Source organism: Leucoraja erinacea, chromosome 6 (assembly GCF_028641065.1).
Source record: "Leucoraja erinacea ecotype New England chromosome 6, Leri_hhj_1, whole genome shotgun sequence".
Lineage (NCBI taxonomy): Eukaryota > Metazoa > Chordata > Chondrichthyes > Rajiformes > Rajidae > Leucoraja > Leucoraja erinaceus.
This window is the reverse complement of record NC_073382.1, coordinates 679,978-707,782: the sequence shown is the minus strand read 5'-3', so window position 1 is coordinate 707,782 and position 27,805 is coordinate 679,978. Positions and strand designations below refer to the sequence as shown.

General features: G+C 44.1%; 1 protein-coding gene across 3 annotated transcripts in view; it reads left to right on the top strand.

The window, feature by feature from the left end:
• The first annotated feature begins 374 nt into the window (after nucleotides 1-374).
• The window catches only part of LOC129697821 (interleukin-5 receptor subunit alpha-like), a 41,546-nt gene continuing 14,115 nt past the window's right edge, over nucleotides 375-27,805 (top strand). The window contains exons 1-7 of one of the 3 annotated variants that reach the window (XM_055636456.1): nucleotides 375-857; nucleotides 2,627-2,769; nucleotides 7,728-7,869; nucleotides 9,666-9,786; nucleotides 13,610-13,791; nucleotides 16,860-16,999; nucleotides 20,623-20,761. In XM_055636456.1, coding sequence (XP_055492431.1) covers nucleotides 782-857; nucleotides 2,627-2,769; nucleotides 7,728-7,869; nucleotides 9,666-9,786; nucleotides 13,610-13,791; nucleotides 16,860-16,999; nucleotides 20,623-20,761 — 943 coding nt within the window. In that variant the 5' untranslated portion in view covers nucleotides 375-781. The remainder of the gene's footprint in view (nucleotides 858-2,626; nucleotides 2,770-7,727; nucleotides 7,870-9,665; nucleotides 9,787-13,609; nucleotides 13,792-16,859; nucleotides 17,000-20,622; nucleotides 20,762-27,805) is intronic. The other 2 variants (XM_055636457.1, XM_055636458.1) reach the window with 2 other exon arrangements.

Below are 27,805 nucleotides of genomic sequence, written 5' to 3'. Positions count from 1 at the left end.
ACAGTGTGAGGTGTAGATCAAGTCGATGGAAGGGAGGTTGGTTTGTGTGATGGTCTGGGCTGCGTCCACAATTATTTGCTATTTCTTTTGGTCTTGAATGGAGCTGTTCTCAAACCATGCTGGGATGCATCCCAATAAAATGCTTTCTACGGCGCATCTGTAGAAGTTGGTGAGAGTTAATCAATGGAAGTTTGTTAGAGTATTCGGTGACACACTGAATCTCTTTAAAAGTCTAATGGAAGGTGGCACGGTGGTGCAGTGATAGAGTCACTGCCTTACAGTGCATACAGCACCAGAGATCCAGGTTCAATCCAGGCTACCGGTGCTTGTCTGTACGGAGTTTGTTATGTTTTGCCCGTGACTTGCTTGGGATTTCTGTTCCCTCCCACGCCCCAAAGGCGTACAGGTTTGCAGGGTAATTGCCCGGGTATATATGTAAAAATGGTCCTTGGTGTAGGATAGTGTTACTGTGCGGGGATCACTGGTCAGTGCGGACTCAATGGGCCGAAGAGCCTGTTCCACGCTGTATCTCTAATTGAAACTAAAAACGAAACTGAAGAGACATTAGTGCTCCTTCTTCGCGATTACATCTGCGTTCTGGGCCCAGAAAAGGTTACAAACTCACTGAATATTATTTTCACTGATAAATATTTGAACAGGGATTTGAGTTCTGGCTTTGTATCCAACTATAAGATAATTAAATCTTTGCAACGTATTTTAACGAGCTTGTGTACTCTTCCTTAGGTTATGCTGGAGGTTTTGTTGCATTCACTTTGTCAACATGGTGACTAAATCTTTGCTGTTATTGGCTGCTCTTTGGACTACGATAGTAAATGCAGAAACCATGGAGGAAACGAGTGAGTATATTCAGCTGATTCATTGTTCAATTATTTGCGACAAAGTGGAGCTCAGATGTTTGCAATACTTTATAATTTCCCAAAAATTTATTAGAAGCATAGAAACATGGAAAGATAAGTGCAGGAGTAGGCCATTCGGCCCTTCGAGCCAGCACCGTCATTCAATATGATCATGGCTGATCATCTAAAATCAGTACCCCGTTCCTGCTTTCTCCCCATATCCCTTGATTCCTTTAGCCCTAAGAGCTAAATCTAATTCTTTCTTGAAAACACCTAGTGAATTGGCCTCAACTGCCCTCTGTTAGAGAGAATTCCACAGATTCACAACTCTCTGGGTGAAGAAGTTTTTCCTCATCTCATTTTTATATGGACTACCCTTTATTCTTAAACTGTGACCCCTGGCTCTGGACTATCCCAACATTGGGAACACTTTTCCTGCGTCGAGCCTGTCCAAACATTTAAGAATTTTAAGTTTCTATTAGATTCCCTCTCATACTTCTAAATTCCAGCGAATACAAGCCCAGTTATACCCATTCTTTCATCATATGTCAATTGTTATTGTCACAGGTAACTCATTTTAAGGAGAATTCTTTCCCTGTGATGGCTAAATGTTGACTTCTCCAGTGTTACAAAGGTTTGGCCCACAAAGTGGCGCAGCGGTAGAGTTGCTGCCTTACAGTGTCAGAGACCCAGCTTCGATTCTGACTACGGTTGCTGTTGGCGCGGAGTATGTGCGTTCTCCCTGTGACCACGTGGGTTTTCTCCGGGTGCTTTGGTTTTCCCCTAAACTCAAAAGAAATGCAGGTTTGTAGGGCAATTGGCTTCTGTAAATTGTCCCGGGAACTAGCGTATGGGTGATCGCTGGTCAGTGTAGACTTGTCGAGCTGAAGGGACTGTTTCCATGCAGTATCTTTGAACGTAATACTTTCCAGCGGAATCATAGAATTGTTGTGGGATGAAGGAGGATTTTGGGTTCATGATGATACCTGTCTGTTACAGTTGCTGGTGGAGCCAGCAACTGTCCGGATTTTCGGTTCATGATACCTGGAGGCCTTTCCCTCTGTGACGATTCTTGGTCGAGCTACCTCACTCCCTTCCCTGTCCTCGAAGTTCTGCAAATGATCGTCCTTCAGTTCACCATTGTAATCATGAAACCATTGATTTCCCCCAAACCTGGCCTTCGTTACAATGAGATCTGTAGCCAACACACCTTCAAGTCCATCAGAGATATCAACTTGACAGTTACTGCTAAAACCCAAGGAACCATTTTAATGGGTGGTACTTTGGCGTAGCAGTAGACTTTCTGCCTTACAATGCCAGAGACCTGGGTTCGATCCTGATTACAGGTGCTGTCTGTATTGAGTTTATATTTTCTCACTGTGACCTGCGTGGGTTTTCTCCAGGTGCTCCAGTTTCCTCCCACACTTCAAAGCAGTGCAGATTTGGTAAAATTGGTAAATATATGTATGTAAGGTACTGCTAATGCACGGGGTGATCGCTGGTCGGCGCGGACTCGATGGGCCGAAGGGCCTGTTTCCTCGCTGTATCTCTGAAGACGAAAGTAAAGTAAACCTGAGTAGCAGGTGAGGGTAGTAGAAGATTAGTGAATGGGATGTCTGTTTTAAACGGCGAGAGAGATTTGCAAATTCTTCGGCAATGTGTTTCTGCTCATTTCTTTGGCTTTTCAACAAAAATTTGGACAATGCGTGCCTTGCACTTGCCTACAACATTTGTTCATTTACTAATTCAGCTATCATTTTCTCCCAAAGTTAAGAGGAATCCACCCAGAAATATTTCTATTTCCCACGGAAGTCTCGGAGAGTACACCTTGTCTTGGGAAGGAAACTGCACGTGTACAGAGGGCATCGAATACCAACTAGAATACACCTACCTCGATTCAAAAGACAACGAGGTAGATTTCATCCAATCTCTCCAAATATGTAAAAATATATTGTTTTAATGGCACTGTAACCTCATTTCCATCTGCATATTCCTATCCTGGGTTAGTGCTATTTGCCTGCCTTTGCCCCATAACTCTCTAAATCCTTCAGCAACACAAGGAACTGCAGGTGCTAGTTGACAATAGAAGATACAAATTGCTGGAGTAATTCAGCGGGTCAGGAAACATCTCTGGAGAACATGGACAGATAGCGTTTCCAGGTGGGACCTTTTGAGTTTGTGGTTTAGTTTATTGTCACATGTACTGAGGTGCAATGAAAAGCGTTTGTTGCATGCCAACCAGTCTCTGAAGAGGGGTGCTGATCCAAAACATCACCTCCCTGTTCTCCAGAGATGCTGCCTGACCCGTCGAGGTGCTCCAGCACCCTTTGTACTTTTTTCCTCCAAATCCTTTCTAACCTTATAATCTGTCCAAATGTCTTTTAAAAATTGTAATTCTCCAATAATGGAGATCATAGTTCATGAGTGGTTTCAGTAATTTCAGTTTAGTTTATTGTCACATGTACCGGGGTACAGTGTAAAGCTTTTGTTGCGCGCTAACCAGTCAGCAGAAAGACAATACAATCGATCCAATTACAGTGTACAGATACATGATATCAAGTCAAGTCAAGTCAAGTTTATTTGTCACATACACATACGAGATGTGCAGTGAAATGAAAGTGGCAATGCTCGCGGACTTTTGTGCAAAAGACAAACAACATAACAACCAAACAAATTATAAACACAATCATAACACACATATTCTTTTACATAATAAATAATGGAAGGAAAAACGTTCTGCAGAGTTAGTCCCTGGTGAGATAGGCGTTTACAGTCCGAATTGCCTCTGGGAAGAAACTAACGTTTAGTGCAAGGTAAAGCCAGCAAAGTCCGATCAAGGATAGTCCAAGGGTCACCAATGAGGTAGACCCTTGGGTCACCTATGAGTTTACACTGCTCTCTGGTTGTGGTAGGATGATTCAATTGGCTGATAACAGCTGGAAAGAAACTATCCCTGAATCTGGAGTGACCAGGGTGCGACTCGTCCTTGATTTTACTTCGGAGTCACGTGAGTGACTACGTGAAGAAGCCCCGTTCTGCCGCACGTGCGTCATTACGTCAGACGCATTGGTGCAGGCGACCGGTTGGGGAGCAGGAGCTCCTCCAGCCCGGTAAGTTTAAACTTCAGTTAAGCTGGTTTTCTTACAGCCTCTTGTTCCAGAGGCTTCCTGCCAGAGGATTCGCGAGGCCCGGTGAGGGAACCAGCTATGGGCTGTGGGGAAACCCCGGTTCTTGCCGCAGGAGCTGATAGCTGGGTTGTCGGGTTCGCGAAGTCGGTCGCTGACGGGTGGTCAGTGACTTCAAGGCACTCCGTGCCGGTACGATTTCCCTCCGATAGGCACATAGACGCTGGGGTTCCCTGGGAGGGGACCTCCAGTAGGCTGGGTGCTGGGAGGGCTTTCCCTCCGATATGAATATTAATGCTGGGGTTCGCGGGGAGGGGACCTCCAGTAGATCGGGAGTCCGGAGGGTTTTTCCCCCGATATAATATAGATGCCGGGTGTGTGGAGGTATTTCCCCGATATATACACAGATACTGGGGTTCCCGGGTAGGGGGAATCCAGTAATTATGCCGTTTTCAGACCGCAGGGGTCCCCAGGAAAGGGGTTAAACGGACCGGAACGGTCATCCCTGGGGCCGGTAGGGGTTTTTCCCTCCGGTAATATATATGGGTGCTGGGATTCCCGGGGGAGGGGAAATCCACCAGCTATGCGGTGCCCAGACTGCACAGGTCCCCAAGATATGGGATAAATCGACCCAAGTGGTTTGTCCTGGTGCCGGGAGGGTTCCCTTCCGGTAAAATTAATAATGTGGAAGTTGACCAGGATGGAGTCTTATTGAGAGGAGGCTCAAGATAGATACACCCTAACATCAGGAGTTGTGTCAGTGTGGGGCTATGGGAAAGTCCGCACCAGCAGCAGGGCAGCTTGAAAGGGATGCTGAGTCTATGGCAGTGTTGAGCAGATGAAACAGCCCGTGCCAGCAGCGCCTTGTAACAGGGCTGCATAATGGGGATGCCCAGTTTATGGCAGTGCTTAAATGTATGGCAGCAGCACCTGTAGAAGGGCTCATGGAGGAGGTGAGCTTACCGAGGCATTTTCTGATCCTGAAGGGTGGGTCTGTTGGAGAGGCTGCACCAGCGGCACCTTGTAGTAGGGCTGCTTAATGTCTCCCTTATGGAAGAGAAGAACATGCCGGGTCAGTGTAAATCTGATGCTGAGGCTGAGGGTATAGCGTGGAGCATACCTCAAGGGATGAAAGGCACGTGTCAGAGGTACAATTCCTGGCAGCAAGGTTGCCATTACAACACAATGCAGTGAACACCGCTATCAAGGGGAGTTAGAGCCACCCGCCGAATCTTCTATTCAGGTAAGACCTATTCCACAGGCAAAACCTGAAGGACGAAGCATAAAGTGTGACTCCTCCCTGGGCAACAGATTGGAATCAATAGAAACTTGGAACAGCCTTGTTGTTATAAAGCAGTTCTATTCATTAGACTAACTGGCAATGTAATAGATGTGATGCAGCTGTGCAAGTGGGAGAACTGACAGCATGCTTAATGGCAAACTATAAGGGCCATGAAGGTCATTGATAATACAACATTGCTATTACCAGCTGAAGCTACTAAAGTCACTATGATGGACAAACAGTATTCAGCATTGCTCTAGTAGTTGATCAATAAATATGTCATTATATTGCAAAATTATGCTATGGCTTAAGGTGGGAAAATGCGAATGTCATCTCTAGTTGGAGGTGCAGGAGATTTGCATGTTATTACCTCTTCAGTATTGGTATCAACTATCTATAGACCCTAAGTGCATTTTATGGGTTAAAGAGCGATTGAGTGAATATGCATAGGTGCATGCTCAACTTCATGTTGATACACTATGATGTGGCATATGATAAACACGAGGGTGCAATCAGGTAAAAGATCCTGTAAAAGGTACATAATCTCATTTGCCACTGGAGTATCATTAAGTACAGATCAATGACAACACAGAATGGGTGTTGAACCACACAGTATTTATGAAATTCTGATTCAATGCAACACCGAATATAGATATGTTGTTTCATGCTAATTCAAAGGTTGCAAAAATGTGTGGCATAACAGTGCCGAAAGATACATTCTCGCTACAAGCATGAGGAATGGTCTTTTATGTCTTCCTCCATTTTGCTTTAATGTCGGGTCTTGAAATAAAGTCATCGAGAGCCGCTTTAGGTTCCGGCTGTGGAATTGGCCTATGCAGTTTGATTTCCGATTTGTCGGGAATAATAATAATGCAACTTTATATGGTTATTTTAAACGTAACTTGCTGGTTCAGCCTGTGGCTTGGGAGATCAGCCGTTGCATGATAAAATCAATATATGGTCTACAGATTCTCAATAGACTGCTTACGGCTTGGGTTGTCACGCCTATTTTTGTATGTATTCACAGTGCTGGAATGGTACCCAAGAGCGGTACTTTGCTGCTTCAGGAGATGGGAAGCGTTTGTTTAATTTAAAATGGTGCAGATTCTGAGTTATTGCAGTTCATTTAAATCGTCTTTGACAATATTGAGTTATAGGGTCATTAACTGTGCTAAGGGGCTTTCCATCAGACTTACTGCAACTAACGAGGTCCAAGTTGTTGGGTTCACCTCGGATACCGAGTTAGTAAAGGATATCTGTTACACAAGTTTCCCAGGACAAGTACATATGGGAGATTGACATTGTGTTAACACTATTTCACAGGGGGTTCCAGCTACATTCTTAACTTTGATCAGACCTCATTAGGTATTTATCCTCCTGGCGCTGGTTAACGCAACAGATCACTCGCTACATTATTACGACAGGAGAGGATGATTACATCTGCAAATATATGCATAGTATTTTATGCTATAATTAATTTAAGCATAGCAGTAGGGGTGTCAGGTCTCAAAATAGTTCAAGACATACCCAGGGACCTTTCGTTATGTGGGGACACACATATACAACAATACGTCAAGGTCACCAAGAGCCTTTGAGACTCTGAGCTAGCTACAATTGTTAGTTGCAAAAGACGTTATAAGAACCTATCTGCTCAGATCTTGCCAGGTGTTAAAATGGAGTTGAGTTATGCAGGAGTAGATACTGATCCGGTTCTCACTCCACCAGGGCTGCTATAACAGCAGCAGCAAGGCTGCGTGGTCAAACGAACAAATTTTTAAACATGTTATAATAACCCGTTGCTAGACCAGATGTATTCTCAATTTATTTTATGTTCTGTTATAGGCTCCATCCGGATGAGAGATGTGACTATTGTTATTGCTTATTTAACAGCATCAGCGTGTTTAAAGCTATGTCATGACTGTATGCTTTATGAATGTTTTCCCTCATTTGTCAATGGGGCAGTTGTGGTTGTGTAGATTTGTTTCTCACGGCATGAAATCACAGAGCTTTGAAATCTTCACGTAGTCACTCACGTGACTCTGAAGTAAAATAGTAAGATTAAACGAGAACTTACCAATTTGAAGTTTGATCTTTATTTTATGAGGAGTTACGATGAGGGATTACGTGCCTCCGCTCCCAGCCCTCATTAAGATCATCTGGTACTTCAAGTCTTCTTTCATCTTACTATCATACTTCAGTCACTATTATCTATGATTTCACACCGCTGCTTTGAAGATTGACGCACGTGCGGCTGAACGGGGCTTCTTCACGTATTCCCTCATCATAACTCCTCATAAAATAAAGATCAAACTTCAAACTGGTAATTTCTCGTTTAATCTTACTATTATACTGCTGGCCTTGCCAAGGCAGTGTAAGGTATAAATGGAGTCAATAATTTCTAACTCGAATGTTCATCTCTTGCAATTTTGTACTAACGTAAAGTTTGCTTTTATTTTAATTTAGATGGAAATGTACTATTTGCAAGAAAATCAAAAGGTGCTGGATTTAGAATTACACCGAGGACTACAGGCTCGAGTGAGGCTTACATATGGAGACAATCCCGGAATAACTAGCAATTGGACTGAGAGAACGTTTGATCTGTCAGGTGGGTTTCCATTTGAATGGCTTGTCGAATGGCTTTCTGTTTTTTTCTTTCGTTGGGGAAATGGGGACCAAGGAATGAGGTGTTTGAACCATGGTTCTAGAAAGGTAATCAAAATTTAGAATGAGATGGGGCAAGGATTTCACATGTTGTGTCAGTGTAAAGTCAAATCAGTACAATGATACAAGTGTGTATTTAGCACGGTTGAAGTCACGCGCTGATGGTCCTTTAGCACAGTGACCGATGGGATAAATTATTCTTGTAGATAGACACAAAAAGCTGGAGTAACTCAACGGGACAGGCAGCATCTCTGGAGAGAAGGAAAGGGCGACGTTTCGGGTCGAGACCCGTCTTCAGACTAGGTAGGGAGAAGGGAAATGAGAAATATAGACGGTGATGTAGAGAGATAAAGAACAATGAATGAAAGATATGCTAAAAAGTAATGATGATAAAATAAACAGGCCATTGTTAGCTGTTGGGTGAAAAAGAGAAGCTGGTGCATCTTGGGTGGGGGAGGGATAGACAGAGAGGGAATGCCGGGGTTTCTTGAAGTTAGAGTAATCAATATTGATACCACTGGGCTGTAAGCTGTAAATTAGTCTTGTGGATAATTTAATTCAGAGATACAGTGCGGAAACCACCGAGTCTGCAATGGCCAGCTATCCCTGCACATTAACATCATCCTGCACCAGGAGACAATTTTTACAATCTTTTGGAGAGGAAACACTGAGTCCGCACCGACCAACAATCACCCGTACACTAGTTCTATCCTACGCACTCGGGACAATTTACAGAAGCCAATTAACCTGCAAACCTGCACGTCTTTGGAATGTGGGAGGAAGGCAGAGTGCCCGGAGAAAACCCACGCAGTCACAGGGAGAACGTACAAATTCTATACAGACAGCACCTTGGTCAGGATCGAACACGGGCCTCTGGAGCTGTAATGCAGCAACTCTACTGCGGAACCACTGTGCCTGGACCATTAGGTTTTACTGATGTTTTCTGTTGTTGTACCATCTACGACATGGACCGTGGAATATAGAACAGCACAGACATGAACAGGCTCTTTGGCCCATAATGTCTGTGGAGAACATGATGCCAATATAAAATAATCTCATCTGCCCAACACATGATCTGTATCCCACCATTACCATCATATCCCAGACAAAGTCTCTTAAACACTACACTTAAGGTTCTGTTTAACATCTTGTTATGTACTAAACAACAATGTTTCAGGCTTAATTAGGTTTCAGGTAGTGATCAGATTCCTCCATATCCCACTGTGCCAACCAACTGTCCCAGCTGTGTCCTGACACACAATAATGATGAGTTTTCATGAGTTGAATCTTTATGGCAGCAGAGTCGCTGCTTTACAGCGCCAGAGACCCGGGTTCGATCCTGACTACGGATGCTGTGTGTAGGGAGTCTATACATTCTCTCTGTGACCCCGTGTATTTACTCCGGATGCTCCACCTTCCTCCCAAACTCTAAGGATGTGCAGAATTGTGGGTTAATTGGCTCCGGTAAGTTGTAAATTTGTCCCTAGTGTGTAGGATAGTGTTAATGCATGGGATGATCTCTGATTGGCACAGACTCAGTGGGCTGAAGGGCTTGTTTCTGTGCTGTAACTCTAAAGTAAAGTCTAAAGTCCAAAGTGATAAACATGACACTAGAGTCGTGACACTAGAGACACATATTACCAATGAAACCTTGATTTATTATGATGGGATTGGAATAGAAGAATGTTTAATTACATCTACATGTAAAAGATGGATGTATTCTCACTTTTGTTCATTCAGGTGAATTATTCGCCTCAGTTGACAACTTGATTTGCATTTTCTATGGTAAGCTGTACATGAACTGCAGTTGGGATGTTACCGAACATGCATCGGAGGGTGCACAATTCAATTTGTCCTACAGGTAAAGAAGGATCTCAATCAATGTATATTTCTGAGTCATACAGTGTGGAAACAGGCCTTTCAGACTAACTTGCCACACCGGCCAACATGTCCCAGTTACAATAGTCCCACCTGTCCAAATTTGGTCCATTGTCCCATCCATGTACCTGTGTAACTGTTTCTTAAACGTTGGGATAATCCCAGCCTCAACTACCTCCTCAGGCATACACCCGCCACCCTTTGGCAATGATGGTCCAATTCTACACAGCCATCGTAGAGTCTGTTCTCACCTTCTCCATCATGGTCTGGTTTGGCTCAGCCACCAAGCACGACACCTGGAGGCTGCAGCGAATCGTCCGATCAGCAGAGAACGTTGTTGGCTGCAACCTTCCCTCCATTGATGAACCGTACACTGCAAGGGCCAAGAAGCGAGCGGGAAAGACCATCTCTGACCCCTCTCAGCCTGGCCACAAACTCTTTGAATCACTTCCCTCTGGAAGGCGACTCCGGATTGTCAAAGCTGCCACAGCCAAACATAAAAACAGTTTTTATTCACGAGTAGTTGCTCTACTCAACAGTCAAAAATCTGTAGCCTCCCTTTGATCTGGTATTTTGTTTGTTCACATGCTTTATCAATGGTGTTTAATCATTAATGTTTTATTATTATTAATGTTTAGGGTTTTCTGAGTCATTCGTAACTGTCACTGTATGTTATGTTGTTACTTGTGGGCGGAGCACCAAGGCAAATTCCTTGTATGTGAATAATTGGCCAATAAACTTACTGACTTACTTACTTACTGTGTGAAAAAGTTACCCCTCAGATTCCTATTAATTATTTTCCCCTTCACCTTCAACCTATGTCCTCGATTCACCTACTCTGGGTTTACACCGACCAATAATCCAGAACCAGGGGTCACAGTTTAACAGACTCTGTGCGTCTATTCGATCTATTCCTCTCAAGACCTTACACAGCTCTATAAGATCAGCCCTTATCCTCCTGCACTCCAAGGAATAGAGTCCCAGTCCACTCAACCTCTCCCTATAGCTCAGACGCTCAGATCAGGCAACATCTTCATACATTGTGTGTGCATTATGTTCATCTGTTCTTTTTTTTTAAAAACAGGGACAGTGCATATTAATAAACATTTACATGTAATTATGCAAGATTATAGCCAGTAGCTAATTTCCATATTTAGTTGCTTTGTCAGGTTGATGTTAAATAAACAGGTTAAACACATCACAACACAACCAATCAATAAGAAAAAAAATCAATAAAATAAGAAAAATTGCAATAAAGAGAACAATAAACAAACAGAAAAACAATGCTGCTTATGATAGACCACTTATGTTGCATTATAGAAACACATACATTCTTAACGGATTGGACAGGCAAAATGCAGGATTCTTAAAGGATTGGACAGTCTAGATGCAGGAAAAATGTTCCCATTGTTGGGGGAGTCCAGAACCAGGGGTTACAGTTTAAGAATAAGGGATAGGCTATTTAGGACTGAGATGAGGAAAAAAAACGTTTTCACCCAGAGAGTTGAGTATCTGAGATTCTCTGCCACAGAAGGCAGTGGAGGCCAATTCACAGGATGTTTTCCAGAGACAGTTAGATTTAGCTCTTTGAGCTAAAGGAATTAAGGGATTTTGGGGGGGGGGGGCTAGCGGGAACAGGCTACGCCTCGTGAACAGTCACAGTTTAAGAATAAGGGGTCAGTGATTTGTGCAGGATATTTTTAATGTACGGGGATCATTGGTCGGTGCGGACTCGGAGTGCCAAAGGGCCTGTTTCCGCGCTGTGTCTCTAATCTAAACTAAACTAACATACCCTACGCTATAACATTTTGTTTCAACCAGTAAACCTAGCAACCATTTCTCGTAGTTGCAATAAAGTTCTCCTTAATGTGTCTGTGTGGAATTTGCCACACAAGTCTCCCTGTGATCGCATGGATTTCCTCCGCTTTCCTCCTACATATGAAGACTTTCATATGAAGAAACACTGCATACACTTGGCTTGTATTCGCTGGAATTTAGAAGATTGAGGGGGGGATCTTATTGAAACTTACAAAATTCTTTCAGTGATTCCCAACGTGGGGCGTACGCCCCACAGGGGGGCAATTTGATTTTTAAGGGGGGCAATTGAGTGCAACTGAGGAGATCTGGGTCCAAATTTCCGATTTTTATTTTTTTGGATTTTCCATCAGGTAAACATATGTAGTTTATGTTTCAGATGTTATTTTGAGTAAATATTTTTTTGGGGCGTAAAAAAGGCCTTTATTGTGTAGTTATTACATAATCACCGCGCCATCGCTCTTCATGCACGTCGCACGAAGCGCGCGAGGCCATGGGAGAACCTTATTTATTGAACCATGTTCTTTTGAAGCTTGTTTAAACCAAGGTATTGAAATGATAAGAATTATATATCACCACATGGGGGGGGGGGGGGGGGCATCAGGATTTTAGAGGTGATTAGGTGGGGCATGGCCAAAAAAAGGTTGGGAACCACTGGCCTAGATGCAGGAGGATTGTTCCCGATGTTGGGGAAGTCCAGGACATGGGGTCACAGTTTAAGGATATGGAGGAAGTCTTTTAGGACAGAGATGAGAAAAAACATTTTTCACACAGAGAGTGGTGAATCTCTGGAATTCTCTGCCACAGAAGGTAGTTGAGGCCAGTTCATTGGCTATATTTAAGAGGGAGTTAGATGTGGCCCTTGTGGCTTAAGGGATTATGTGATATGGAAAGAAGGCAGGTACAGGATACTGAGATGGATGATCAGCCATGATCATATTGAATGGCGGTGCAGGCTCGAAGGGCCGAATGGCCTACTCCTGCACCTATTTTCCATGTTTCTATGTTTCAATCCCAAAGACATGCGGATTAACATGTTGAATAGACTCTGTAAAATTACCTCCATATGTACAGAGTGTATGCAAAAGTGAGATACAGAGATACATAGAACTAGCATGAATAGGTGATCGATGATCGGTGTGGACTCATTGGGTCAAAGGGCCTATATCCATGCTGTATTAATGAACATTACTAAACCTAATACTGAGATCTATAACCCCTGACACCTGTACTGATCAAGAATCTACCTATCTCTGCCTTAAAAATATCCATTGAAGGCCAGCACAGCTTTCCGTGGCAAAGAATTCCACAGGTTCACCACCCTCTGACTAAAGAAATTCCTCCTCATCTCCTTCCTGAAGGAACGCCCATTATTTCTGAACCTATGACCTCTAGTCCTAGACTCCCATTAGCTGAAACCCTCGCCACATCCTTTGGTAAAATTGTAAATTGTCCCTAGTATGTAGGATAGTGCTAGTGACTTGGCCTCCTCAGCCTTCTGTGGCAAAGAATTCCACAGATACGCCACCATCTACTTATTGTCTGTCTGTCTGTCTGTCTGTCTGTCTGTCTGTCTGTCTGTCTGTCTGCTCTTCCATAGGGGTCATGGGGAAAATACAGGAGAATAAGGTTTGGAGGGAGAGGTAGATCAGCCATGATTGAATGGCGGAGCAGACTTGATGGGCCGAATCGTCTAACTCTGCTCCTATCACTCATGAAACAAGTCCTCTTGTTCTTCCTCATCTTCATCATCAATGACAATTAAAATTGAATCTGAATCTGAATCTGAATCTTCTTCCAATGAGATCAATTCCACAGATTCACCATTCTTTGACCCTTCTTCAGACTGAGAGTCAGGGGAGAGGGAGCCACAGAGATACGAAAGGGTCAGGTGTCTCTCTCTCTCTCTGTCTGTCCCGTCCCCCTGTCGATCTGTGCAGACCTATCCGTATTTATTTTGTTGAGTTTACTTCTCAATTTTCTTTTTCAAGGGAGCGAAACCCATCCGAGGTGTACAACTGCACAGATTACCTGGTGGATGGAGGGAGGAACATTGGCTGTGTCAACCACAAATATCGCTTGGGCGAGGCCACCGAGACTATCATCTGTATCAGTGAAGTGAACAAGAAAGACAAATTGCCGTATTGCAGAATCGTGAAACCGGGCAGTTTCTGTAAGGCATTTTGTATGGGGGGTTTTTTCTGGTGGATCATAATTGAAATATCAGTAGATGGAAAAGTAGCAGGTTGTGATTGATCGGGAGAAGATTTGAGTTTAAGTTTAGCTTATTGTCAAGTGTACCAAGGTACAGTTAAAAGCTTTTATTGTGTGCTAACCAGTCAGCAGAAAGACAATACATGATTACAATCGAGTCATCCACAGTGTACAGATAGATGATAAGGAACAAACGTGAATAACATATAGTGCAAAATAAAGTCCAGTAAAGTGTGATCAAAGATAGTCTGAGGATTTCCTGTGTGATAGATAGTAGCTCAGGAGTGCTCTCTAGTTGTTGGTAGGATAGTTGAAAAAGAAGAAAAAGACGACTTGTTTCAGAAGCTCATGAGTGATAGGAGCAGAATTAGGCCATTCAGCCCATCAAGTCTGTCCCGCCATTCAATCATGGCTGATCTGCTTCTCCCTCCTAACCCCATTCTACTGGCTTCTCCCCATAACCCCTGACACCCATTTGAACAGACAGAGTTGCTGATACCCGTTTGTGTTATGGGCAAAGGACAAAGTGCTGGAAGAACTCAGCAGGTCAGGCAGCATCTGTGGAGGAGAACGGGGCACACAATGTATTGGGTCAGGATCCTTCATAAGGCTTACGGTTGTGAATCTGTGGAAGTCATTGCCACGTGGAGGCCAAGTCAGTGGATACTTTTAAGGCGGAGATAAGGTCATGAGGCCAGAAGTGATAGGAGCAGAATTAGACCATTCAGCCCATCAAGTCGACTCCGATAATCATCTCCTGCAGTTTGTGACCTAATTAAGTCTTACTTCTAGTTCCATTCTGTGATCAAGATCTCGTTTTATTGTTAATCAAGTCACTGAGTAACCTCATCATCTTAAAATATAAACAATGTACCAAAGTGTTAATACGCTCCTAAAGGGCCTGTCCCACTGTATGAGGTAATTCAAGAGTTCTCCCGAGTTTCCCCTGATCCAACAAGTTAGGGCTTTATTCTTTAGAGCACAGAAGGTTAAGGGGGGACTTGATAGAGGTTTTTAAAATGATGAGAGGGATAGACAGAGTTGACGTGGAAAAGCTTTTCCCACTGAGAGTAGGGAAGATTCAAACAAGGGGACATGACTTGAGAATTAAGGGACTGAAGTTTAGAGGTAACATGAGGGGGAACCTCTTTACTCAGAGAGTGGTAGCTGTGTGGAATGAGCTTCCAGTGAAGGTGGTGGAGGCAGGTTCGTTTTTATCATTTAAAAATAAATTGGATAGTTATATGGATGGGAAGGGAATGGAGGGTTATGGTCTGAGCGCAGGTATATGGGACTAGGGGAGATTATGTGTTCGGCACGGACTAGAAGGGTCGAGATGGCCTGTTTTCCTGAGTATAGAAGTTGGGATGTAATGTTAAAATTGTACAAGGCATTGGTGAGGCCAATTCTGGAGTATGGTATACAGTTTTGGTCGCCTAATTATAGGAAGGATGTCAACAAAATAGAGAGAGTACAGAGGAGATTTACTAGAATGTTGCCTGGGTTTCAGCAACTAAGTTACAGAGAAAGATTGAACAAGTTAGGGCTTTATTCTTTGGAGCGCAGAAGGTTAAGGGGGGACTTGATAGAGGTTTTTAAAATGATGAGAGGGATAGACAGAGTTGACGTGGAAAAGCTTTTCCCACTGAGAGTAGGGAAGATTCAAACAAGGGGACATGACATGAGAATTAAGGGACAGAAGTTTAGGGGTAACATGAGGGGGAACTTCTTTACTCAGAGAGTGGTAGCTGTGTGGAATGAGCTTCCAGTGAAGGTGGTGGAGGCAGGTTCGTTTTTATCATTTAAAAATAAATTGGATAGTTATATGGATGGGAAGGGAATGGAGGGTTATGGTCTGAGCGCAGGTATATGGGACTAGGGGAGATTATGTGTTCGGCACGGACTGGAAGGGTCGAGATGGCCTGTTTCCGTGCTGTAATTGTTATATGGTTATTATATGGTTATATGGTTTCCGTGCTGTAATTGTTATATGGTTTTATGGTTATATGGTTATATCCGAACTCGGATAATGACGGTAATAGCCGCTCGTAGGTTCTCGGGGCTCTCGTGGACATTTTTCAACATGTTGAAAAATCTTCATGAGTCTTCACAAGCTTACCGCATTTCCCGAGTACCTGCCGTTAGCGTTACGAGCCACTAAGAGACATCCCGAGCTCCGATGTACCCGCTACGTACATTCTACATGCTTACCACGAGTTTGATATTCTTTTAAACTCGGGAGAGCTCTTGAATTAGCTTGGACAATGGGACAGGCCCTTAAAGCTTACCCCCCTCAGTCTAATTCAGTAAATACACTGAGTCAAGCACTGGACCAACTAATCTTTATTTTTAGAACAAATACAAATTCCCCTATACGATACCTAAACCACCACGGGTTCAATCCTTCTCTGCCTGGCCAAGCCCTTCAGCCTCATGCAAGCCGACATGATCCAAAAGGTCACACAGTCCCAAGCACCCTTCCAGAAGATCGACACCGATCTAAATGAGGGTCACCTTTAATAGATCCACGAACCTTGAGGAGTCGAACTACATAGGGGTGATTCCCCTCATTATCTAATACATATCAATTACATCAATACATTATTGACCGTTCCCCAACCCAATTACATAGAGTCTTAAACAATGTTTCTTACAGAAGCTTCTGGAAGGAAGCTAATTAACTGAATAACGCAACATTTACCCTGGAACATGAAACAATTCTGTAATTCTGCTTAACTCTTTGGTCAATCAACTAACAGCAGGGTAACATTATTTCCATTATTTACAATTCCTTTGCAGCAATCCAATCAAAGCAATCCATTTAAGTATCTTTTGCAGTTTTCATACATATTATCAATTAGGAGGAAATGAGGTGAACACCTGTTTCTTTCCCCAGTCAAAAGTGTTTAATTGTCATATGAACTAGTTGAACAATGAAGCGACATTAGGATTCCACATAAAATTTTAGAGTTGTTTCTGATGAGTCTCAACCATGCTGTGACTTTGAAATAACTTCTCTTTTTGCAGATAAACTCGACAGTCCAATGAATGTCACGATCAACAAAAGCACGGATGAGGTCGAATGGACACTTCCAAAATTTGGTTTAAATATTATTTGTTACAATTTTCAATTAAACATCACAAATTTGAATGATAGAAACTCAAAGGTAAGCAAGAGTTTACGTTATCCCAGGTGTGGGAATTTAACTATGATCAGCTAATCAAGAACTCGTTACTTGTGTTGCTTGGGAGTTGGGATAAAGGTCAGGAGTGGCACGGTGGCACAGCGGTAGAGTTGCTGCCTTACAGCACCAGAGACCCGGGTTCGATCCTGAGTACGGGTGCTGTCTGTACAGAGTTTGTATGTTCTTCCCGTGACCAGTGTGAGTTTTCTCCGGGTGCTCCGGTTTCCTCCCACACTCCAATGACGTACAGGTTTACAGGCTAATTGGATTGGTAAAAAAGAAAAGGTCATTTGTCCCTAGTGTGTTGGATAGTTTTAAGTGTGTGCTGTGATCGCTGGTCTGCTTAAACTTACTGGGCCAAAGGGCCTCTTTCTGCATTGCATCTCTAAAATAAACTAAAGCAAACAAAGATGTTCATGTGTCTCCTATAGTGCCTGGTAATTACATACAGTAATAAGTAGCCAGATTAAAGCAGTTTAATGTTCAGATCATTCAGCACTTAACTCCAAGGAGAGGTAGGAGAGACTTGCATAGTTTTATCAATCACAGTCACACAATCACACAATCACAATCACCATAATACTTTATTAGCCAAGTATGTTTTGTAACATACGAGGAATTTCATTTGCCAAGTCACTCATACAGATAAAAAGCAACAGAACACACAAAATACATTTTAACATAAACATCCACCACAGTGACTCCTCTGCATTCCACACTGTGATGGAAGGTGAAAAAAAAAATCAAATCTCCTCCCTTACCTCTCCCGCGGTAGGGGGCCTCCAACCTGTCCATTGACGGGGCGATCTTGACTCCCGTAGCCAGCGTCATTTGGGCCCTCCGCATCAAGGCGATCAGCGCCTGCATCGGGGGGGGGGGGGGGATGTCAGCTCCCCCGCCCCAGCCGATCAAACCCCGCATCGGGGCTGGTCGAGCCTCTGTGTCGCCGGTGCTTCCCGACTAGCCTCTCCCGAGATTGCGAGATTTTGAGGGTAGTATCCGCAGGCCAAGGTTGGAGCGATCCCAGGCAAGGGATCGACTCCGATATAAGTCCACACCCCGCAGTGAGGCTCAAAGTTAGTCCGAGGAGGTCTCCAGCTCCATCGATGGTTGGCTGCAGAGTGACCGGAGAATGCGATCTGAAAACTAATCGCATCTCCAGCAAGGTAAGAAACTGGAAAAAAAATGACAACCTCCCCCTCCCCCTCCCCCTCCCCCTCCCCCTCACTCCCACATAAAACAAACCGGAGAACATTGACACAGACTTTTAACACACAGTAAAAAATTAAAAAAAGACAAAAAAACAGGCAGACTGTTGGCGGGGCTGCCAATCTTGCGGCGACCTGGTGGTGTCCTTTAAATGGACTTTACATTATCTTAAATCAGACTTTACAGGACTTTTTGTGCACTAAACGTTATACCCTTTATCTGTATCTATACTCTATGCATAGCTTGATTGTAATTATAGACAGACTGATTAAACATCACCTATACCTTCTCTCCAGAGATGCTGCCTGGCCTGTTGAGTTACTCCAGCATAATGCATCTATCTTCAGTGTAAACCAGCATCTGCAGTTCCTTCTTACACACTTGATTGTAATTAGGTTCGTCTTTTCACTGACTGGATAGCACGCAAATGAAAGGCTTTTCACTGTACCTCTGCAAAATTAAACTAAACTAAATTAATTTTCTCTTGCAAATGTAAAGAATTTTGAATGGAGATAAGGAGGAATTTCTTCAGCCAGAAGATGATAAATCTGTAGACGACTATGGAAGCCAAGACATGGGGTACTTTTAAAGCGGAGATTGATAAGTTCTTGATTAGGAACGGTGTTGAGGGGAGAATTCTGGGGTTGAGAGCATTCCGTATAGTCTTTCCACTGACTGGTTAGCGCATGGCGAAAGCTTTTCACTTTACCTCAGTACACGTGACAATAAACTAAGCTGAGCTAAAGTCTCCCACACCTGACCTTTGCCACCAGGTGTCTCTGTCTAACAATCTACCACCTGGACAAGGTTGCTGGTCCCAACAATTGGCTCACTCTGACCAACCAGCTTACACATGACACGGGGTCTGTACGCGTTGGAGTTTAGCAGGTTGCGAGGAGGTTCCTGTGCCTCTCCCTCCTTGAAATTGCAAGGTTCCAACAATTGGCTTCATTCTTCTCTTCAAAGCTGCATGCCAACTCTGAAATGCAGCAGAATTTCTTAATTGTGCAGGAGGAACTGCAGATGCTGGTTTGAACCGAAGATAAACACAAAAATCTGGAGTAACGTGTAGCATCTCTGGAGAGAAGGAATGGGTGATGTCTCGGGTTGAGACCCTTCTTCAGACGTTAGGGGTAAGGGAAACGAGAGATATAGGCGATAATGTAGAGAGATAAAGAACAATGATTGAAAGATATGCAAACAAGTAACGGTGAGAAGGGAAAGGCCATTGTTAGCTTGTTTTTGGTGAAAATGAGGAGCTAGTGTGACTTAGATGGGGGGGGGGGGGAGAGAGAGAGAGAGAGAGAGGGAGAGAGAGAGAGAGAGAGAGAGAGAGAGAGAGAGAGGGAGAGGGAGAGAGAATGTCAGGGCTACACAAAATTAGAGAAATCAATATTCACCAACGACTGCACCTCTACTGACACCTCTGTCAAGCTTCTCAAGTTTGCGGACGACTCAACCCTGATTGGACTGATCCAGGATGGGGTGGAATCTGCCTACAGACAGGAAGTGTCACAGCTGGCGTCCTCGTGCCATCGCAATAACCTGCAGCTCAATGCTCTTTATACAGTGGAACTGATTGTATACTTTAGGAGAGCTCCCCCTCCCCTCACCCCACTCACCATCAGCAACACCACAGTCACATCTGTGGAATATTTTAAGTTCCTGGGAACCATCATCTCCAAGGACCTTAAGTGGGGGGGCTACCATCGACTCCACAGTCAAAAAAGCCCAACAGAGGATGTACTTCCTACGGCAGCTGAGGAAGCACAATCTGCCACAGGCAATGATGGTCCAATTCTACACGGCCATCGTAGAGTCTGTCCTCACCTTCTCCATCATGGTCTGGTTTGGCTCAGCCACCAAGCACGACTTCCGGAGGCTGCAGCAAATCGTCCGATCAGCAGAGAAGGTTGTTGGCTGCAACCTTCCCTCCATTGACGAACTGTACACTGCAAGGGCCAGGAACGAGCGGGCGAGATCATCTCTGACCCCTCTCACCCTGGCCACAAACTCTTTGAATCACTTCCCTCTGGAAGGCAACTCCGGATGGTCAAAGCTGCCACAGCCAGACATAAAAACAGCTTTTTTCCACGAGCAGTAACTCTACTCAACAACCAAAAGTCTATAGCACCCCTTTTGCTCTGGTATTTTATTTCATTCACATGTTTAAACTATAATGTTTTATTCTTAATGTTTTAATGTTTTATGTTTTATTCTTAATGGTTTATGTATGACGTGTTGTTACTTATAAGTGGAGCACCCAAGCAAATTCCTTGTATGTGTACATACTTGGCCAGTAAACATATTCATTTATCTAAAGGCAGCAAGTTTAAGGTGAGCTGCCTTGGCTTTAATCACTCATGTCAACCATTGTGTTGTTTCTTTTCTCTCAGCTTGAAAATGTGACTACCACAAATCATTTCATCAGCAGGGATCACACAAAAAAATATTCAGTGCACGTGAGAGTAGTGGTGAACGACAATTGCTTGGAAAGCAGTATCTGGAGTGACTGGAGCAAACCGCTTATTATTGGTAAGAGGGATTACTTTTGTTAAAGAAAACCTAAAAACCTATGATAACCTTAAAAAGGTTAAAGGGGCTGTCCCACTTAGGCTATTTTTTAGGCGACTACAGGTTGACGGGGTGTCGCCTGTATGGTCGTGAGCAGACTACTCAGTCTTTCCGGTAGCCGCTGGATGTTCAACGTGTTGAAAAATGTTTCCAAGAGTCGGCGACAGTGAGCGTAGCTTGACTTCTCCTGGCGTAAGTGCTGTCGTAGCTGTCGCAAGGTTAACGTATGTTGTCGCTAGATGATGTAAGTTGTGCATGGCGCTGACTTCGATTTTTGTTTCGTTGTTAAAGTAATGATTCTATTTCAAATTTTATGTCGAAGGGGAGTCCAGTCATTGGTTTTTCCGTGACCTGCTACGACTATGACAGTTGCCGGCAGTCGCCTAAAAGTAGCCTAAGTGGGACAGGCCCTTAACCTATGATGAGCGTTTGGCGGCACTGGGCCGGGGGTACTCGCTGAAGTTTAGAAGAATGAAGGAGGACCTCAATGAAACATACCGAATAGTGAAAGGCTTGGATAGAGTGGATGTGGAGAGGATGTTTCCACCACTGGGAGAGGCTAGGACTGGAGGTCACAGCTTCAGGATTAAAGGACGTTCTTTTAGAGATGAAGAGATGAGAAGAAATTTCTTTAGTCAGAGGGTGATGAATCTGTGGAATTCTTTGCCACAGAAGGCTGAAGAGGCCAAATCTGTGGATATTTTTAAGGCAGATATAGCTAGATTCTTTATTAGTACATGTGTCAAAGGATATGGGGAGAAGGCAGGAAAATAGGGTTAGGAATACAATCCGACCTCTCTGTCCTGGGTCTCCTCCATTGCCAGAGTGAGCAACACCGGAAATTGGAGGAACAGCACCTCATATTCTGCCTGGGTAGCTTGCGTCCTGATGGCATTAACGTTGAATTCTCCCAATTTTGCTAGCCCTTGCTGTCTCCTCCCCCTCCTTAACCCTCGAGCTGTCTCCTCCCATCCCCCCCCCCTCGGGCTCCTCCCCCTCCCCTATTCCCTCCCTCCCCCCCCCCCCCCCCCCCCACCCCTCGCCTCAGGTTCGCCCCCCCCCCACCCCCCCCCCCTTCCCCCCCCCCCCCCCCCCCCCCCCCCCCCCCCCCCCCCCACCCCCCATCAGTCTGAAGAAGGGTTTCGGCCCGAAACGTCACCTATTTCCTTCGCTCCATAGATGCTGCTGCACCCGCTGAGTTTCTCCAGCAATTTTGTGTACCTTCGATCTTCCAGCATCTGCAGTTCCTTCTTGAACACTTAGGAATACAAGAGTTAGATCGGCCATGGTTGAACGGCGGTTGGCTTGATGGGCCGAATGACCTCATTCTACTCCTATTCCTTATGACCTCATGACCTTAAAACACACTACAAAGATCAGGCAAGGCAATCCAGACTTTATTTAAGCGTCAAATACTGTGATCACTGGGACCAATCTAGAGACAACGGAGAGCAGGACCCGACTAGAGTAGACTGCAGTAAGTGCCGGGAACACATGCTCAGTTTGACTCTTATTTCAAGCACAGAATTATTTTGACACATGAAGAGGACTTTGAGCATTTTTCAGGCCCTCTAATCTGCCCCTATCCCCTTCTGTCGGCACTGAAGCTTTGCAATTTATTTTTGACACTTCAGACAGTAACAAGCTTCACTGGGAGCTTTCTGTGCTCGCTTCTGAACCCAGGAATGATTGCATTAACATATGATGAACCTTTAAAGGCAATGGGCCTGTACTCGCTGGAGTTTCAAGCGATGAGGGGGGACTTCATTGAAACTTACCGAATAGTGAAAGGCCTGGATAGGGTGAATGTAGAGAGGATGTTTCCACTAGTGGGAGAGTCTAGGAACAGAGGCCATAGCTCAAAATAAAAGGACGCACATTTGGAAAGGAGATGAGGTGGACTTTCTTCGGACAGAGGGTGGTGAATCTGTGGAATTCATTGCTACAGACGACTGTGGAGGCCAAGTCAGTGGATATTTTTAAAGTGGAGATTAACAGATTCTTGATTACTTGTAGTGGCCATTTGGCCTGTTTTGCATGTCATTGATGATGGCATGTGCCTTTAAATTTTAGCTTGCCCGTTATATTGTGGGTGGGATTTACGACGTGTTTTTGGGCGTGTTTGGAGGTTAGATGCTTGCGCAGAAGTTTAGTTTTTAGATTAGTTTGGAGAGACGATGGGGAAGGTTGACCCTTCTACCATGTGGGGTCATGCGGGCCACGTGCCAGATCTTGCCAGTGTTAAGGAGACACGAGGAGTTTTCTAATATCTAAAGTAATAAGCTGGAGTTCGAAGAAGATTTAGTAACGTCGGAAGAAACTTAGAAACATAGAAACATAGAAATTAGGTGCAGGAGTAGGCCATTCGGCCCTTCGAGCCTGCACCGCCATTCAATATGATCATGGCTGATCATCCAACTCAGTATCCCGTACCTGCCTTCTCTCCATACCCTCTGATCCCCTTAGCCACAAGGGCCACATCTAACTCCCTCTTAAATATAGCCAATGAACTGGCCTCAACTACCCTCTGTGGCAGAGAGTTCCAGAGATTCACCACTCTCTGTGTGAAAAAAAGTTCTTCTCATCTCAGTTTTAAAGGATTTCCCCCTTATCCTTAAGCTGTGACCCCTTGTCCTGGACTTCCCCAACATCGGGAGCAATCTTCCTGCATCTAGCCTGTCCAACCCCTTAAGAATTTTGTAAGTTTCTATAAGATCCCCTCTCAATCTCCTAAATTCTAGAGAGTATAAACCAAGTCTATCCAGTCTTTCTTCATAAGACAGTCCTGACATCCCAGGAATCAGTCTGGTGAACCTTCTCTGCACTCCCTCTATGGCAATAATGTCCTTCCTCAGATTTGGAGACCAAAACAGTACGCAATACTCCAGGTGTGGTCTCACCAAGACCCTGTACAACTGCAGTAGAACCTCCCTGCTCCTATACTCAAATCCTTTTGCAATGAAAGTTAACATACCATTCGCTTTCTTTACTGCCTGCTGCACCTGCATGCCTACCTTCAATGACTTGGATGTATTTCACTGTTTTCTATCAACAATAAAGCATTTATTCATCAAAAGACGGTGTTTTGAAGCCATATGTGAGAAGAAGCTCTGAAGGTCTCTGTGAGTGAGCTCGCATGCGTTTAGAAGACACCCCCTTCAACCATCCTCATCCAAATAGCTGCTAGGGTGCTAATTACCTGAAAGATATGAAAATCTGCCGCTACATTAAGTAGAAGGATACCTCCGGCAGGGGGGTTAAATACCTGTCCCAGAGAGTGGGACAGAAGATTGAATCGAAGAAGACCTCCATCACGGGAGCGAAACAAGTCCCAGAGATGAAGACAAAAGAATGGCTAAGATTCTCGGAGCGGTTTTAGCCAGAAGAAAGAGGGTTCCAGGAGGAACTGAAGATAAAGATCTCGGCCAGAGAAGGGCCTTGAGGTCTATCTACAGCATCGAGACTTATCTGAAGACGTATCACTGGATTTGTGAGTACAAATCAATTATTACTCCTTGAATCCAAATCACACTTATTTTAAAAGACTTCTGTAACAGAACCAGCAGAAGGTGTTTTCTCCAGCTTATGGTGGGAAAGCAGACCGACCTTGGATTGTTTTGAATCGCTTGTGATAAGCGCATTCCATTTGAATTAGCATCATTCTTTTTGCGTTTGAGTTAGAGTTAGAGAGATGTTCTCTACATTATCAGTATGTTATGATTTTGAAAGAAATGTTGAAAAAAAACAGAACCACAGCTACTAGCAGAGACTTTTGTTCGATTAATTTAAAGAATTGCCAATCGGTCAAGACCTCTTTAAAATCATGGAATTAGAAGATCAAGAAAGTGCTATGCCAGATGAACCATGTGTTGGTGAAGAGAGACCTGGACAACTTAAAGAAACAGATATTTCACTAGCTGCCTGTATGAGAGAAACCGAGAAAGAGCAAAACGAATTATTGTTGCAGGTGACCAGATTAATTGATACACAGAAGAAACTAATGGAATCGGAACAGAACGTGATCAAGGTGAAATCTAATATGAGCCAACTATGGAACGTCTATCAGGAGGTTGGCAAGGAACAACATGTACTGCTGTGTTCAGAGCTGCCTCGGGAAGAACGCAGAAGACATACGCAGTGGGATGAAGACAAGAAGAAGATATTCAATGGTTTCTTGAAAAAGGCAGAGAAGTGGTTATCTGAAATGATGTCACAAGTAGCTGGAAGTGCAAAGCAACAAGGTGCCAGAATGGAAGGTTAAAATTCAAGCAGTGAAGAGTCTGACACTTCAGATGATGGGTCTCCTGCGAATGCCAAAGCACAACAAGGTTTGTACAGTGCTGTACCACCTCCCAAAGTTCAGAATGGAAAAGCAGGCGTGACCGAGAAGACACTAGCCGCAGGAGTGAGTAAAATGGAAATCAGTGACTTGTCAGATGACAACTCAGACAGTGAAGAGGCACCAGTAGAACCTGCCAGAGGCACAATTGCACAGAGGAAAGCTGACCCCACGCTGGCCAAGGCGGCTGCTGCCGCTCAGAAGCCTGCGGCCAAGATGGCCAGTACCAGCTCGGACAGCGAGTCCGATTCTGAATGTACCGAAGAATCTTCAAGCGAAGAAGAACCTCGTTGAGTTGAAGACCCCCGTCGCCCAACTATGAATGGCAAAGGCCAAGCCTTCATTACTGCCTGCAAAGTCTGTGGCCAAAAGAGCCAACAGCAGTAGCAGAGGCTGCAGTAGCAGCTCAGATAGTGCAGGATATAAATGGTTCTTCAGCCAATTCGGTTTCGAGGACTTCTGCTCGTTTAGGAGCTAAAGCTGAACTCGCTGCTCTCTCAATAGAAGCGGATGCCATGAAGAAGGAAACCCCGAATCGGTTAGAAACAAGTTGTGGAAGAGGATTAAAAGGCTGCTTGGAAGTGTGAAGGTGGCCATGGAATCAGATGCTAACCTGGAGATGCGGAGGATAATTTACGCCTGATATGTAGCCTTAATAATGAGCTTAAAGAAAAGCAGGACACACTGCTGGAAGCAGAGCGATCTCAAGAGGAACGTGAAAGACATTATGTGGTATTCAGAAAATACGGAGTATTACGATGAATCCATGGAAGTTGCGGAAACATGGTTAGCTGAAGTTGACCAAAGTGAACGTTACAGAAAATGAGATGCTAAGCAAGCAGAAGAAGAAGATGATGATGATATTGCACCGGGAGACAATATCTCAAATGTACCTTCACGAAGATCTGGCCGCAGATCTGGTTGCTCAGCCAGTTTGGTTTCGAGGGTTTCTGCTCAATTGGAAGTTAAAGCTGAGTTAGCTGCGCTCTCAATAGAAGCGGATACCATGAAGAAGGAACATGAGATCGAGCGGGATCAAGAAATCATGAGGCGACAAGAAGATGAGATGACCAGACGGAAGGAACAATTGGAATTGGACACAAAGATGGTCGTGGCCAAAGCCAAGAAGGAGATATTGGAAAGTGAGGGGTCAAGATGCAGCTCTAGATCATCAAGGACGATGAGCTCTGGACCAAGAAGAAAAACTGCTCGAAATGAATTAGCAGTTGGATCAATTCCACAATTGAGGTCCACTGGCTTTCTAGGCTTTGAAAACCCATTGGAACAGAGGAAGATGGGTAAAACTGCATCTCAGCAAATGAGTGCTAGATCGAAACCAATTACTATTGGAGCGTCCGTACAAGCTCACGATAAACCAATAGCCGACCACGCTTTTCCAAGGTCTAAAGCACGGGCTCGAGCAAGCCAGTTTGAGCAAAGGCCTGTTTATGAACAGGTGGAGTCAAGCCAGAGTTATCAGGATGGATTATTGGCACTGTTGAATAGGCTAACTGAATTCAACGAGATTATAGCTTGACAAAATACCTCTCCCATTCTACCACCAGTAGATATTCTTACGTATGGTGGAGATCCTTTGGAGTATGAAACTTTCGTAAGGGCACTAGAAACGAAAGTTACGAATTATAAAGAGGGCTTACGATTTCTGGTGAAGTACACATGTGGAGGTGTGAAGGTACTTGTCAAAAGTTGTCAGAAGGAGCCAGGCAACCAGGGCTAGAAAAAGGCGAGAAGATTACTTGAAGAATGTTTTGGTGATGAACAGAGGATTGCAAACGCTTAAATGGAGAAGGCCCATGCTTGGAAAGAAATCAAGCCAGAAGATGGGGAGGCATTGAGTGATTAGAGATGAAAGGAGACAAGTAGCCAGGCTACCAGACCTGGTGGAATTCTTGGACAGGGAAGTACGGAGCATGTTAGACCCACACTACGGGAATATTGAAGATCGCAGACCACTTGCAACTTATAAAGGTTCTACCTTTTCCAAAACTGAAGAAAGATCTGAACCTAAGGAAAGTAGTTTTGCTATCACGACCAGACCTGTGGAAAAGACAGATGAAAGAAAAGGAAATGTGTCTACTAGCAAGTAAATAGTATTTTGCTTGTTACGTGATGAAGTTGGTCACACCATAAGATGGTGTCGAAGAATCAGGATGAAAGAATATGAAGACAAGATGGATTTCTTGAAAGAGAAGGGAATCTGTTTTGGATGTTTGAAAAAGGGACATATGGTAAGAGACTGTAAGAGTCCTATAATTTGTTATGAGTGCAATCAATATCATCCTGAAGCACTTCACACTGAAGAAGAGCTACCAGAGCACTGGGAAGAAGAAGAAGAACTGGAACAAACGGATGATGAGTTACAGGAACAAACAGAAGAAGATGAACAGGAACAAACAGAACAGGGCGAGAAGCCAACTACTAGAAATGCTATCACCTCGCCTCAAGTAACTGCTCATATTGGGGCCGGGGTTGAAGCTTGTAATTTTTCTATCTTACCAGTGCAAGTAAGGAACAGCAAGATGAATACAGTGTTGCAAACATATGCTTTTCTGGATCACGGAAGTTCGACTACATTTTGCACAGAAAACCTGATGAGCAGATTGAATATCACAGGAGAAGAGACTAAGACTCGATTACGTACCATG